This window comes from Panthera leo, chromosome C1, assembly GCF_018350215.1.
Source record: "Panthera leo isolate Ple1 chromosome C1, P.leo_Ple1_pat1.1, whole genome shotgun sequence".
NCBI lineage: Eukaryota > Metazoa > Chordata > Mammalia > Carnivora > Felidae > Panthera > Panthera leo.
Genome location: NC_056686.1, coordinates 82400132 through 82414692, shown reverse-complemented (window position 1 = coordinate 82414692; position 14561 = coordinate 82400132). Strand labels below are relative to the sequence as shown.

The 14561-nt window shown below is 37.3% G+C and overlaps 1 protein-coding gene across 1 annotated transcript in view; it reads left to right on the top strand.

Moving 5' to 3' along the window:
• The window catches only part of DPYD (dihydropyrimidine dehydrogenase), an 858821-nt gene that overhangs the window by 562195 nt on the left and 282065 nt on the right, over positions 1 to 14561 (top strand). The window contains exon 15 of the mRNA XM_042952991.1: positions 14465 to 14533. Coding sequence (XP_042808925.1) covers positions 14465 to 14533 — 69 coding nt within the window. The remainder of the gene's footprint in view (positions 1 to 14464; positions 14534 to 14561) is intronic.

Below are 14561 nucleotides of genomic sequence, written 5' to 3'. Positions count from 1 at the left end.
ACAGAGAGAGACAGAGCATGAACGGGGGAGGGGCAGAGAGAGAGGGAGACACAGAATCGGAAACAGGCTCCAGGCTCTGAGCCATCAGCCCAGAGCCTGACGCGGGGCTCGAACTCACAGACCGCGAGATCGTGACCTGGCTGAAGTCGTACGCTTAACCGACTGCGCCACCCAGGCGCCCACATGGCATCTGTTTAGAATAGTGGTCCTCTTTGGGTCGTCAAATCAGGGAAATACACATGTTTGGGCTCAGAGTTCTTAGAATTTTTTCTGGGTAAACAGGAAAAAAAATTTAATCTCAATTCTGATAAAGCAGTGTGAGCCAAGAAACATAATTTAATGAAAGGTATCATAGATATTAGTGAATTTCCTGCCATTTTAGTGAAATCTAAAAAATTTCTTAAATGTCTATAAAATGTGAATCTATACACAAAATATTATTCTGTGGATCCACTCATTTAAAAAATTTATTAACTTACAAATATAAAATGCCCACAACGTGACACTATAGAAAGATCACAGAAGCATATAAAGATAACGCTTTCTACCCTTTCCAATGACATATTTTTTAAAGTCTTATCTGTGGATGTTTAAAACCCAAGTATTGCACCGTTTCAAAATGTCATTGTTTGCACTCTAAATTGTAGAAAATGGCAAATCTGAATATGACATTATTCTCTTAGTAATAAAAATTATCATTGAATTTCATTGAAAAGTATTTAATGTCAGATACATAATACCGTGTAATTCTCAGAATAATCACTATGAAATAAGTGTGGCAAACCAAATCATTCCCATTTTATAGATAGGTAGTTCATGCAGAAAGACAATTAAATAATATGTTAGTATTTGATCATTCATTTAACAAGTATGGGGCATCTCCTACATGCCAGCACTGTTTTGTGTCCAAAACAGCAATTCTTACTCTGGTGGAGTTTACATTCCAGCTGATGGGGGGAAAGACATCAAATATAGTAAATAAGAAAATGATATAATAGAATATTCTATGGAAAAGATAGTAGGACTGGGAGGGGATGGTATGCAATCTTCAATAGAGTGTCACTGAGGCAACAACATTTGAGCAAAGACTGGAAGGAAGTGTGGGAAAGTGCCTGGTGATGTCTGGGAAAGAATGTGTAATGTTGAGGAAGCAGCCAGGGCACAGTCTTCCAACACTGTGTGGCATATCCCATGGTGAATTGAATTTAAGCCATCCTATACAATTTCTGTGAAGTAATAACATGTATTTGGAAAAGACTAAGTTGTGTGTTTTTAGAAGTCCTTGACTTCTTAAAAGCATTGCATCTAACATATATTGCACATCAACACTTATGTGTTTCTTATTCAACAAATATCTTGTGAGTCCCTGACATGTGTCAAGTACTTTGGTAAACACAACAGGCAGTCCCACTCCACAGGGATATATGCTGAGACAGAAGACACAGCCTGTGTCCTCCAGAAGCTTACCATCCAGTACTTAAGACACAATACCACTGGGGCGCCTGGGTGGCGCAGTCGGTTAAGCGTCCGACTTCAGCCAGGTCACGATCTCGCGGTCCGTGAGTTCGAGCCCCGCGTCAGGCTCTGGGCTGATGGCTCGGAGCCTGGAGCCTGTTTCCGATTCTGTGTCTCCCTCTCTCTCTGCCCCTCCCCCGTTCATGCTCTGTCTCTCTCTGTCCCAAAAATAAATAAAAAAATAAAAAAAAAAAAAAAAAAACGTTGAAAAAAAAAAGACACAATACCACTAACTCACACAACAGAATTATCTAATTGAATGTGCATTAAACATGCAATCATAGTTAATGAGAGCAAAAGAGCTACATCTCATAAAATAATTACAATAACACTTAGTATTTACATAAAATTTTCATTTGGGAATTTAGTCTTTACAGAAAATGTTTCAATAATCTTTACAACACCCATGTGCTATATGTATGGTACTGGAAGGAGTGCCCAGACTATTTAATGCAGTGCATCATTCCATGTGATTATAATGAGAGTTTTCATTACTTTCTTTTTAACCTCCTTTTTTTTCATTCCTGTATCACATATTAGCACTGTGTTAGTTATTAGTCTTATTAATTTATAAAAGCAGTTCATTAAATGCATGTTTGTTATAGCCTCTAAATAGAAAAAGTTTAAAATTGGAATATAGATGCTTCATAACATTTTTCAAATCAACTCTGTTATGTGCGTTTGAAAGGCAATATTTCTGAATGAACCACATTAAAATAGGCAACGTATCATGATCTTTAAGTAAAAGCAAAATCAAATCTCATACACAGGTTTTGTGTAAGAAACATGCCTTTTTTTGTGTACAATGAATTCAAATCTCATGGTTTCAGTTGACTTACTGCAACCTCAGTGAAGGGTAAACAGTGATAGAACAACTTAAATCCAGCTAATCATCTTAGATTAAAGTAGTGCCAAAGTCATGCTATGAAGACAGTAAATGGCTTATAGTTATAAAATTACATGGTAGACATGGTAATTTCATATATGTGCTTTTTCTCCATGATTACAGCAAGTACAATAATCTTTATAGGGATGCACCAGAAATTTTTTTTTTAATTTAACATTTATTTATTTTTGAGAGATAGAGAGAGACAGAGCATGAGCAGGGGAGGGGTAGAGAGAGAGAGAGATAGGGAGATAGAGAATCTAAAGCAGCCTCCAGGCTCTGAGCTCTCATCACAGAGCCTGATGCAGAGCTTGAACCCATGAACTGGGAGATCATGACCTGAGCCAAAGTCAGATGCTTAACCGACTGAACCACCCAGGTGCCCCTGAACCAGAAAGTTTTTAAAAATTAATAATCAAATAATGAGACCATACTGCCTTCTATAGATACTTTAAAGTGTATTAGGTGCTATGCAATGCTGAACCAAATGATAAGAAAACAAAGGTGAAGGGTGCCTGGGTCGCTCAGTTGGTTACGCATCCTACTCTTGATTTTGGCTCAGGTCATGATTTTGTGGTTCATGGGTTCGAGCCCTGTGTCAGGCTCTGTGCTGACAGCATGGAGCCTGCTTGGGATCCTCTCACTCCCTCTCCTGCCTCAAAATAAATAAATAAACCTACAAAAAAGAAAACAAAAGTGAATCAAAATTATATTTTCCCATGGAATGGAGTAAGAGAAGTCAGTGGTAATTATCAATAAATACACATCTGTGATGCACTGTGACAGGAACTGAAATAGAAGTAGGTAAACTACACCCTAATAGCCAATAAAAACAGTGATACTATCTCTGAGTTTATTGAGGGTGGTATGATAGGAATGAGCTCTGAGTTAGACTTTGAAGCGTGAATAAGAGATATACTGTCAGAGGAATAGGGTGGTACTCTTAAGAAGAGAGACCAGCATGGGAAAAAGAATGGAAATCTAAAAGGATATCTGGTGGGCAGTATAGATAGGGTGTTCATTATGGTGTGTCAAGATACAGGAAAAAAATGGATTTGGGGCCAGTTTATAAAGAGCCTGTACTACCCTATCTTCATTTCTTAACATGTTTAAGTGGTTAGAAAACAGTGGAACACTCATTAGGTCTTGCTCACTTGGTCTTACCTCACTTTTTGATTTCTTAGGCACTTCCATCTTCCTTTCTAGCTTAGATGGTAGTTTTGGAGTTGCAGTGAAATAACCCATTGGCCAAGAACATAAAAATGACATTAACCTCTGAGAAGGAAAGTAATAAAAATTGTCATGGATTGAATAAAATCTACCATGTATAGGAATAAACCCACAAAGTCTTATATAAATGTATGATTAAGGAACACAGAAAAATGATTCAGAGAAAAAAAATATTATAACCAGACAATTCAAGATTTGTATTTACTCTTATTAGCTGAAAAACCATGAATAGTTATTTAACCTCTTAAAATAAGTTTTTCCCCTATCTGTGAATGGGGCTGGTAATTTCTATTTTGTTATGTTGTCCTAAAGATTAGAGATATACACGTGAAATACTTAGCACAATGCTTGGCACACGTAAGTACACAGCATGTGCTTCACCCCAAATTTAGTGGATTTGAACAACTATTAATTTATTTCAGAATTCTGCGTGTTAGCAATTTGGGCTGGGATAAGCTGGGTGGTTCTTCTTGTCTCAGCTCATCCCACTTTTTCTGTAGTCAATTTCCAGGTGGGCTGGGGCTGGCTAGTCTCAGGTAGCTTCACCTAGATGGCTCATCCTTATCCCATGTGCTCTGATCCTACAGCAGACTATGCCAACTTGATCACATGGCCAGGCAGGATTTCAACAGAGTGGGCAAAAAAGGACAAGACTTCTTCAAGCCTTGGTTGGACACTGGCACAATATCCCTTTTGCCATGTTCTGTTGATGAAAACAAGTCACAAAGTCAGTCCACATTCCAGTAGCGGGTAAATAAATCCCCCATGTGATGGGAGTAGCTGCACATTTACATTGCAAAGGGGCATGAATACAGGGAGAAGAACACTTCCCCCACCCCACTCCCCGAACACTCCACCACAAGAAGATTGAGGATGCAAAATCAGTTGGAATCTCTAATGTAAATTGAAAGGATAGGAAATCAATATGGTAAATCTTAATGTAGTAGAGAGGAACTTGGAGGCAAAAGACCTGAACTTAATCCTTGCTTCTGCTATTGATTAGCTTGACCCTGGTAAAATAAATGATCTACACTCATTATTCTCAGTATAAAGTTTTCCAAATTCATAATTATTACAAGGAATAAATGAGATAGTGCATGTGAAAATGTGCAGTAAGTTTAAATATATGCATAAATTTAATGGATTACTGTTCTTTGATATAAAGTATACTTAATAAATTCTGAGAGGTTTTCGAACCTCTTACTTTATACCACCTATCTGTCCTTCTAATTCTGTCTCTAGAATGTAGAAATTTGCTTACATTTAAATACTGGGATTGGTAATAAAAATGCACATTACTGGGAATTTCTTTCCTCAGCTACCTGTCCCAGCATTCCTTTGAAGCAAATATTATTGAATCCCAATTATGTATAAGGTATAATATTAGGTACTGGAGATATACCTATGAAAAAAAGCCCTGTCCCCCAAACTTCAGTCATCTTTTGAAAAACACACAAACAACAGCTTAATACAATATAATGTTATAACAGAGAAATGCAAAGGATGCCATAGGATCTCCGAAGAGGGGTGCCTGACCCAGTCAAGGGGAGAAGAGTACACAGGAAGGGGTTCCTAGTGAAGGTAATGCCCAAATGAGGAGCAGGAATTTACTGGACAGAGTAATCCAAAATTCTAATCCAACTGCCCAACTGGTTAGGGACCATAGTTTCAGACCCTGCCTGGATGAACGTGATTTCTACCAATGCTCCCAGCTTCATTGCCCATGATATGTATCCATTCATTTCTCCCCAACACTAAACTGAACTACGTGAGATTTCTTAAACAGAGCATATTTCTTAAACACAGCATCCTGTGCCTTTGCTTCTGCTGCTCACTCCACCTGGAGTGCTCTTGCCTCTTTTATTTCTAATCAGTGTCTAATAAACACCCAAGCATGACTTCAGAGTCTAGTAGGAGTTGCTTTTCTAGGATATCTTCCCTGATTCACACAGGTACAAATAATCACCCTTCCCTTTCTTCTGTCATTTTTTCCTGGTTCATACACTATAATTATTTTTCTATCAATTTACATATGTCTGCTTTATTATACCATATGCTCCTAGAGCACAGGGACCATTCCTTATTCATTCAGACAAAAGGAATAGACATATGGCCAGGAGAATGCAGAATACATGTTACATTCAGGAAGCAAAGTAATTCAATGTGGTTGGAGCAAAAGTAGCATTGTGATCTTGTACAGCTTATTACAGAATTAGATTTTATCCTGAAGTTGGATTTGAAAAAGAAGTGTGGTATGATCAGGTTTGTTTCTTTAGAAGGATCTGCCAGATGGCATAGGCTGCAAAGAGAGAGAGGGAGACTAATAAGAAAGCTACTCCAGTAATCCAGGGTAACAGTGGTGAGGATCTTAACTAAGACAGTCATGATGAATAATCAGGAATACTTAGAAGGGATCATTAGGAAGTAAACTAGAGCAGTGCTTTTCAAATTTTCCTGTACATTAGAATTACCTGGAGATCTATGAAAAACCCTGATGCCTGGGCCTAACTACATACAAATTATCCTAGAATCCTTAGGGTTATTTTTTTTCCTTACTCTTCAGGGGATTTCAATGCTTAGCCAAGTCAAAGAACCAGTGGACTAGAGAGTACTTGGTGAATAACTGGGTGTAGGTGATGAGAGAGAAAGGAAGAAAGGAAATCTAGTTTCCTAACTTGGGATGAAAGGGTGGAGTGTATTTAACATGAAATGAACAAATTCAGGGCAGAGTTTGATCTTGAGCAAATTGAATCTAGGGGGTAGAAGGCAGTTGGACATGTTGTTCTTGAACTTAGGAGAAAGATATAGGTTGGAGGTATACACTTTATAACTTTTCTACATACGGATATGATCGAAATTGTTGTGAATGTGATATCCAAGGAAATCTGTATGAAGTGATACCAAGAGGACCATGAGTAGACCCTGGGGACATCAACATGTAAAAGGTGGTCAGAGGTAGAAGAGCCTGAGAAGGAACAATGAAAATGAAAGTAACAAAAAGAGGTACCTCCAAAGCTCATATGGAAGAGGGTTTCAGTAAGCTGGAGATAGCTCACTGTCTAAGTGCTGAAGAGAGTTCCAGTAAAGATTCGGGCTGAAAAGTATCTGATATATTTGCCAAGGTCACTGATGACCTTGGGGAGATGACTTCCTAGACAGAATAGGGACAGAAACTAGATAAAATATTTAAAGAAGTGATCAAAACGAGAGGAAAAAGCAGCCATTACTACAGTTTCTGAATAGTATGCAGTGTTTTATTTTTTTCCTGTTTTAGTGGAAAATGTCTGATTTTCTATGGAAACTATGTGCATATTGTTTAACTTGCAATATGACTTTTCTATGTTAGGAATAGTTGTGTAAACAGCACATTTGTTAGTCCCAAAATAAACAAAGAAAATGATGAATTTTTAAACAATATAAAAAGACAACTTTAAGAATATTATTCTCATCTGCAAACATCAAATAAGCAATAACCATATAAAATATGAGGAAAGTTTCACTGTTAATGTGCTATTCTCAATGTGTACATTTAAGGAAAATTGTACCAATCTCACTTCCACTTTATTTCTACTACAGTACAAAGAGCATTTAAAATTTGAATGCTGTACAGTTAATTAATATTTAATAAACGTATTTTCTTGGTTTAAATGTCTTTGAAAATCACATGTCCCATGCTATTTTTCCTCCTTGATATAATCCCAGTAGTGTTAGGGATAATTTTGTTAAATTGTTTGACAAAACCTAACTCAGCTACTTGTAATTTACAGTTGTTCACCTTTGTCACTTTTCAGTTTTTCCCTACTAAAAAATTTAAGTTGTCTTGCAGCTGAATTGTTGACTGAATTTCCAATGTAGTTCATAATATAGTTACAGAATACCAAAACAGTGTTGCTGACATGTGTTTTAAGCATACACTTTAAGTTAAAGGGACTTTGGGAATATAGCCAGCTTGTAACCAATTAGATGTTTTAAGTTGTTCTTCACCTTAATTTCTAATGTACAAACTTTATGGTAAATCAGTTTGAAAAAAAATGCTAAATAAAATCATTTTTGTTTTTCCATAAAGGAAATGTAATTTTAAAAAATAATTTAATCATGAATTTTGATTCTTTCATTTAAAAGTTAGGGAGGATGACAATAGAAGCCATTTAACACTGTTTTTTTGTTTTGTTTTGTTTTGTTTTGTTTTGTTTTGTTTTGTTGTTTGGAATAAGTTCTGTCAGCACAAAGGCTGACCCAGGGCTTGAACTCATGAACCGTGAGATTATGACCTGAGCCAAAGTTGGACGCTTAACAACTGAGCCGCCCAGGTGCACCTCTCCCTCATATTTCTAAGCCTCTGTCCCCCATTCTTTGATGTCGGAAGACCTCATCTACTACTTAAGAAAAATGTGCATACCAGAAAGGATAATTTTACCTTTTTCACACCAAGTCTATAAATGCAATTGCATCCATACCTATTTTTTCTCTCTCTACTCTTCTCTTCCACCCCATTAAACTGGAAACAGTACCTCTGCTCCTATCAAAGTTTACTTCTACTTATGCGAAAGATTCGTCATCACCTCTTGCCTTCTCAATAGCTTTTTCCTCCTTTCCAGATTATTTCCACCAGCATAAAAAAATACTCAAATATGGCCCATTAAGAAAAAACATCTCTCCCTAGACCTCCCATAATCATTTATGTGCTGCCCCATTTATCTTTTAGCTAGCTCACCAAAACCTTGGGAGAGATTTGTGTGTCACTTCTCTCCACTTCTGTATATTCTATTCACTCAGACTATTCCAGTCTGACTACTGTCCTTGCTGCTTTACTGAAACCATTTTTTGTAAAGGTTACCGATGGTTGCTGTATTGCCAAACCTCATGGACAATTCTGTATTCTCTTACACAAACCCTTAGTTGTATTCACCAGAGTGGATTGGTCTTTACTTTCTGGAACACTTTCCTCTCTTAGCATTTGTGACCTCACATTCTCAGATGGCATCCCAGGCCCTTCCTTTTTCTGTATTTTATTCTCTTCCCTTTGAAGTCACCTATCCAGGTGGCTTTAAATACTGTTATATTTCAAAGTTTCTAATATGTACGCCTTCATCTCTAACCTCTTTAGTGAGTTCTAGACTCATGTATACAGTGACGTGGTTTATGTTCTCATTAATGAGAGAGGCTTAATAGACATTTTATGTGTAAGATATGAAAACGGAACCTCTTAGTACCTCCCCCCACCCAACACTAGTTATTTGACTAGGCCTTGTTGCATCTCAGTAAACTGTCTACATTCCACTTAGTAGCTCAAGCCAATAATCTAGGGATCAGCCTCAATCTCTCCTTTTTTCTCATCTCCTGAATCTAACTACTGACCAGTCTTGTTGGTTCTAGCTCAGAACTGTCCACTTCACTGAATCCCCATGGGTAATATGCAAGCCACATTATTTCAATCTAACTGGACTCTGCTTTCATCCTGAAACACCTTCATTCCCTTCCCTATAAATTAGTGAAACATATCTTTTTAAAATGCAGATCAGATTATTTTATCACCCTCCTTTAAACCTTTCACTAGTCTCCATTGCACCTATAATAAAACCCAATTCCCACAGGGATCGGCTCATAGAGATATGGCCACTGACTGTCTCATTTTCTCTTAAATTCGTCTTGCCCTATCATGAAACTCCATCCACATGGCCTTCTCTTTTTCTTAAATATGTCATGCTCATTCCCACCTCAGTGTCTTTGCACATGTATTTTCTTCTACTTAGAATGCCAGTTGTCTTCCAGTTCCCCATCCCATTCTTCAGTGTAAGGGGCCTTCTTATCTATCATGTCTCAACTCACACAGCCTTTTACTGACCATCATCTGATGGAGGCACTGTGCACCCCACTGATTCTCCATTACTGTCCTCTATTATGCCTTTCTAACAATAATCTTGATGTGTAAATAGTCCTTATAATTTTTTTAACTTGCTATAATTTTCTCTCCCTAAAATGTAAGCTACAGGAAGGTAAGGACTTCTTTCATTTTTTAAATCACTTCTGAGTTAGAACAGTTACTGGTACATAGTATGTGCTCAAGAAATATCAGTTGGGGATACCTAGGTGGCTCTGTCATTTAGGCATCTGACTTTGCCTCAGGTCATCTCATGGTTTGTAGATTTGAGCCCTGCATCAGGCTTTGCAGTAACAGCGAGGAGCCTGCTTAGGATTCTCTTTCTCTCCCTCTCTCTCTCTGCCCCTTGCTTTCTCTCTCTCTCTCTCTCTCTCTCTCTCTGTCTCTCTCTCTCTCTCTCAAAATAAATAAACTTAAAGAAAAATAAATATTAGTTGAGTGTTCAATGGAAAAGACTCTAAGTCAATGTCTTAAACTCCTTTCTATGTCATTTGGTAGCAAGCACACAGTACATGCTCAATTTGCTTATTAATGGACTGACATTGACTCTCCCACTAGCCTGTGTGTCATAAAATGTAGGATGTAGTTCAAACACTACATAGCATTTGGCTATGTATAAATTTGCCTATGTATAAAATTATCCAATGATTTTTAAAATATGAGTTATAAAAATGGAGCACTAGAAATGGCCTAATTTAAGTGAAATATAGGCAAAAGTTACCCTGGCTTTAAGAAAATGTTTCACTGAATATTTATTTCTAGTAATATAGCATGATGTTTCACAATATAAAATATCCATCAATTCTCTTTTTTCATGGGAAGAAAACAAAGCCCTGTCCTTTCTTGCTTGCCTAAAAACCAAGCACACTAAAATACGGAAAGGCTTTCTAATCATCAAAGAAAGATTAAATTATGCCCAGTGTCCTTTTAATGTTAATATCTTTTAGCCAGACTCTTTGAAAAATCCTAATATGTTTTAATAAAGAATAAAATGATTTTTGGGTCATTTTTATTCCCCTGAAGTAGAATGTCATCACATATTTTCCCAAAATATCAGTTGGTTTTAGATTAAGAATATTTAGACTATGAAGACAATTTGGCATTTTAAAAATAATGTAGATTTTTTTCCCTTACATTTACTTGACTGTTAAAAAATTGCTTAGGAAGTTATTTCAAAAGTGCCAATTTTAGTTTTAAATGTAATAATTGTCAAGACTCTAAGTGAAAGATATCAGGATACAACTTGAATTTTCTTAAGATAAAGTGGTGTTAGTTCACACATACAGATGTGTTAGTGGTACACCTAGCTTAAAAGTGGCTAGCATAGGTCTCTTCCCATTACACATTTTCTACTTCCCTGTCTCTGTTTTATTTTTCCCTAGCATAACTAGCTTTGGGTGGAGGTGGCAAGATCGGTTAAGTGAAGAGTCAGTTGGGGGTCACCAGCAGCTCTCAACACACTTCATTCCAGTTTAGGGACCAATGAGAAAAAGAATTGTTATCTTCCCAGCTCCAGTGTAGGACTTCCACAGGAATAGAGTGGCTGATTGCTATGATCAGCCCTGTTAGAGATACTTTTTGTTTTTTGGGCAAGAACGTAGAGTCTGTTTCAGAAAGTGAGGAAAGAAGAACAAGGTAGTGCTTGACTGCTTAGAGCACACACACAAAAATCTACCTCTGCTTAACATAATGTTTCTCTCCCACCTGTGGTCACCCTTCCCCAGTGACAGCCCATGCCAAATCATACCAAGTCACTGCATCCCCAGGCATTTGGTGGCACCAGGGCTCTTGATGTTCAGGACAATTATCTGGGTAATATTTATTTCTCTCCATCAAGCCCAACCATGGCTTCTCATGATCCTCAGGACCTATAGGGCAAAAATGACTTTAACCAACCCCAACACAATCAATATATATTTGAAGCAATAACAGCTGTGTCAAAATTAAAATGGCCATTTAGTAAAGTGGAACCAGGTTAGACACTAGTTGAGAGCATAACTAGTCAATGCTAGTAAACATGGTTATTTACTAGTCATTTACTAGTCAGTGCTGGTAAACATTATTTTCCTGGCAGCAGATTTCTTTGGTCAGGCTATCTGCTTAGCTGAGTCCTGCCCACTATAAGGGTCTTCCCTGTTGTCCTCCACGGCTGCCTAGGAGGGCCATGGGAGAGGAGGATATTGTGCTGATTTAGCACCTGCTTCATATTTCTATAGGAATGTGAACCTGAGGATTACTTTTCATAATTAGAGGCATGTTTGGCTTTTGTTTTTTGGGGTTTTTTTTTGCTTGTCTTGATTTAAATAATAAAACTCCCTAAAAACCTTAGTATACTGTTTATTACTTTCACCATAGAAGCACTCGTATCCAATGCTAAAATCTGTTTTTCATTTTGAACTTTGGATCTCACCCTGCCTTTAAAGTTTTAGCAACAAGCCTGGGGGCTCTGCCCATTTCCAAACTCTTTTTATTAACTGTTTTGTTTTTAAAATTTGGTTTTTTTTTTTCTTACCTTGAAGCCACCGAGGACAATAGGAATCTGTCTGACCCGCGCCCATTTGATTTTCCTTTTAGATGGGCTCCTTTTTTTTTCATGCAGAGGATACTCACCAGGAGGTATTAGTCTCGTCCTAGAAGATCAGGTGTACACTGTGGTATTTCTCACTGGTTAGTTTTCAAAATAGGGAGGGGGGCAGAATATCGCTGATCTTAGATCACGTGAAAAGGGCAGAAAAAGCATCTCTTACTGAAGGTTCATAAGTTATGCTGGTGATCCTTTTTTAGCTAGCAAATGGGCAAGCATGGAATGTGACTTTTCCCTTTCTTTTAGCCCTAGAGAAAAGGCCATGTGTCATTCTTAACATTTGTTTCTCCAAATTCTTAAAAGCTGCATTCTCACTGGACACAAATGTTGACTCCTGAACTCACCCCAAAATAATTAGGCATTCTTAACTTTTCTCTTCTGTTCATCATTTACTTTCTTCCTTTTGTTCTCTCTCTAAAGAGGAATCAATCTTATTTCTCATCATTGTCCCACCTTTATCTGATTCAAACTCTCAGATCTTCTGATCCCTGTTTCTCAATTGCTCTGTCTAGTTCACAAGTTCTGTGTATTTCAACATCTGACCCTTTTTTCTATCACCAAGACCAACACCCAGATCAGCCTTGCTCACTCTTCACTCTGACTCATGATAATTATTTGCCAACACTTTTCATCTGTTGTTTATTTTTTCCCTTCTCTGACTCAAGATACTCATTTCTGCTTAATCTTAAAGGGATAAACTGATAGCGGCACCTGGGTGGCTCAGTCTGTTAAGCATCCGACTTCAGCTCAGGTGATGATCTCATGGTTCATGGGTTCAAGCCCCACATTGGGCTCCGTGCTGACAGCTCGGAGCCTGGGGCCTGCTTCAGATTCTGTGTCTCTCTCTCTGTCCCTCCTCCACTGCAGCTCTTGTTCTCTCTCTCAAAATAAACAAGCAAACATTTTAAAAAACAAATTAAAAAAAGGAAGAGCTGATAAAGCAACTCCCTGCTCCTAAACTTTTGGTGACCTCATTCATTTATTCACTCAGTCTTATTGTGTGCCAAACACCATGCTGATTATTGTAGGTGAAATGATGAATGATACAGAGCAGGCCCAGCTCCCATGGAGATTATAGTCTATCAGGAGAGAAAAAAAATTAACCCAGCGTTACAGTCAGGCTTGTTGTCTCCGTGGTTTTCATGGTGTATGATCCCAACTTATTTTCTGTTTCTGTCAATGTTGAAAGCATTTACAACATATATTTGTTTTGTTTTGTTTTGTTTTGTTTTCTAGACATACATAAGAAAGCTGAGTGTGGTGAGAGCATAGTTAGTGGTTTTAGTGGACTCTTCCTCTAGATTCTGCAACTTTAGGCTTGGCACAAACTCTTTGTGGTTCAATCTCAGTCTTTAAATGTTAATAATAAAAAAACTAATGACATGTATTGAATGCTTGCTTTGGGCCAGCAAAATCTAGTGGTTAAAAGCACAGATTCCCAGTCAAACTGTCTGGGTCTGAGTCCTGGCTCTGCTCCCTCTTATCTGTGCTACTTGTGCATCTCAGTACTTCAGCATCTTCTATAAAATGGGGAAAATAGCGTTGGGAACAATTAATTAAGTGAATGAAGTAAAAACCATTTAAACAGTACCTACAGCATCATAAGAGCTATGTAAGTTTTAGCAACTTCCATTATTTCTTTCCTAAGTAAGTCATACTATTATCCATGTTTAACCAGTGAAGAAACTAAATAACTTGCCTGCGGCCACACAGTCAGTGATAGAGTCAGAGTTCTAATGTGGATATTCTGGCTTCAGAGCAGATATTAGTAGCTATCATTCTATGTACCCTCTATTATAGGATTATTGTAAATAGTCAAATAATCAGCATTTAACAAAGTTTAAACTTATAGTGCACTGTGAATATGTAAGGTATTATTATCCATGCTGTAATAAGATATGATTGAAGAAAACACTAATTTATTTCTTTTCTGTATCTTGAAACTTTTAGCTACAGCAGAAATTATATTAATAAACATTTCTATGTCATTGTGTGATATAGACAACCCTCTCACATGCACAAATGTATGTAAGTCCCACTATCACTTTCTGAGGTGGACAAAGTCCACATTGTTCTCTCCATTTTAAAAATAAGAATGTGGAGGACCAGAAAAGTTAAGTAACTTACATTAAGAATTCAGAGGTAGTAAATGAGAAAATCTCTAACATAAGTCCGAAGCCCAGAATCTCATTCTTTGCCTCAATGTAAGACTCTGTTGTTTTTTAATAATTTTTCTTTCAGTGGATCAAAACTAATTTTTAGACTATAGTTTGCCATTGTAAACATATATATGTAAATATCAATATACCCTTGTGTACAAAAGCATAACCATTTGAACTGACATTCTTTCCCTCTTTTCGTTTTAAAGATTGTGATTGCGAGCATCATGTGCAGTTACAGCAAAAATGACTGGATGGAGCTCTCCAAAATGGCTGAGGTAATGATTTCTTTAGTATATATTTATT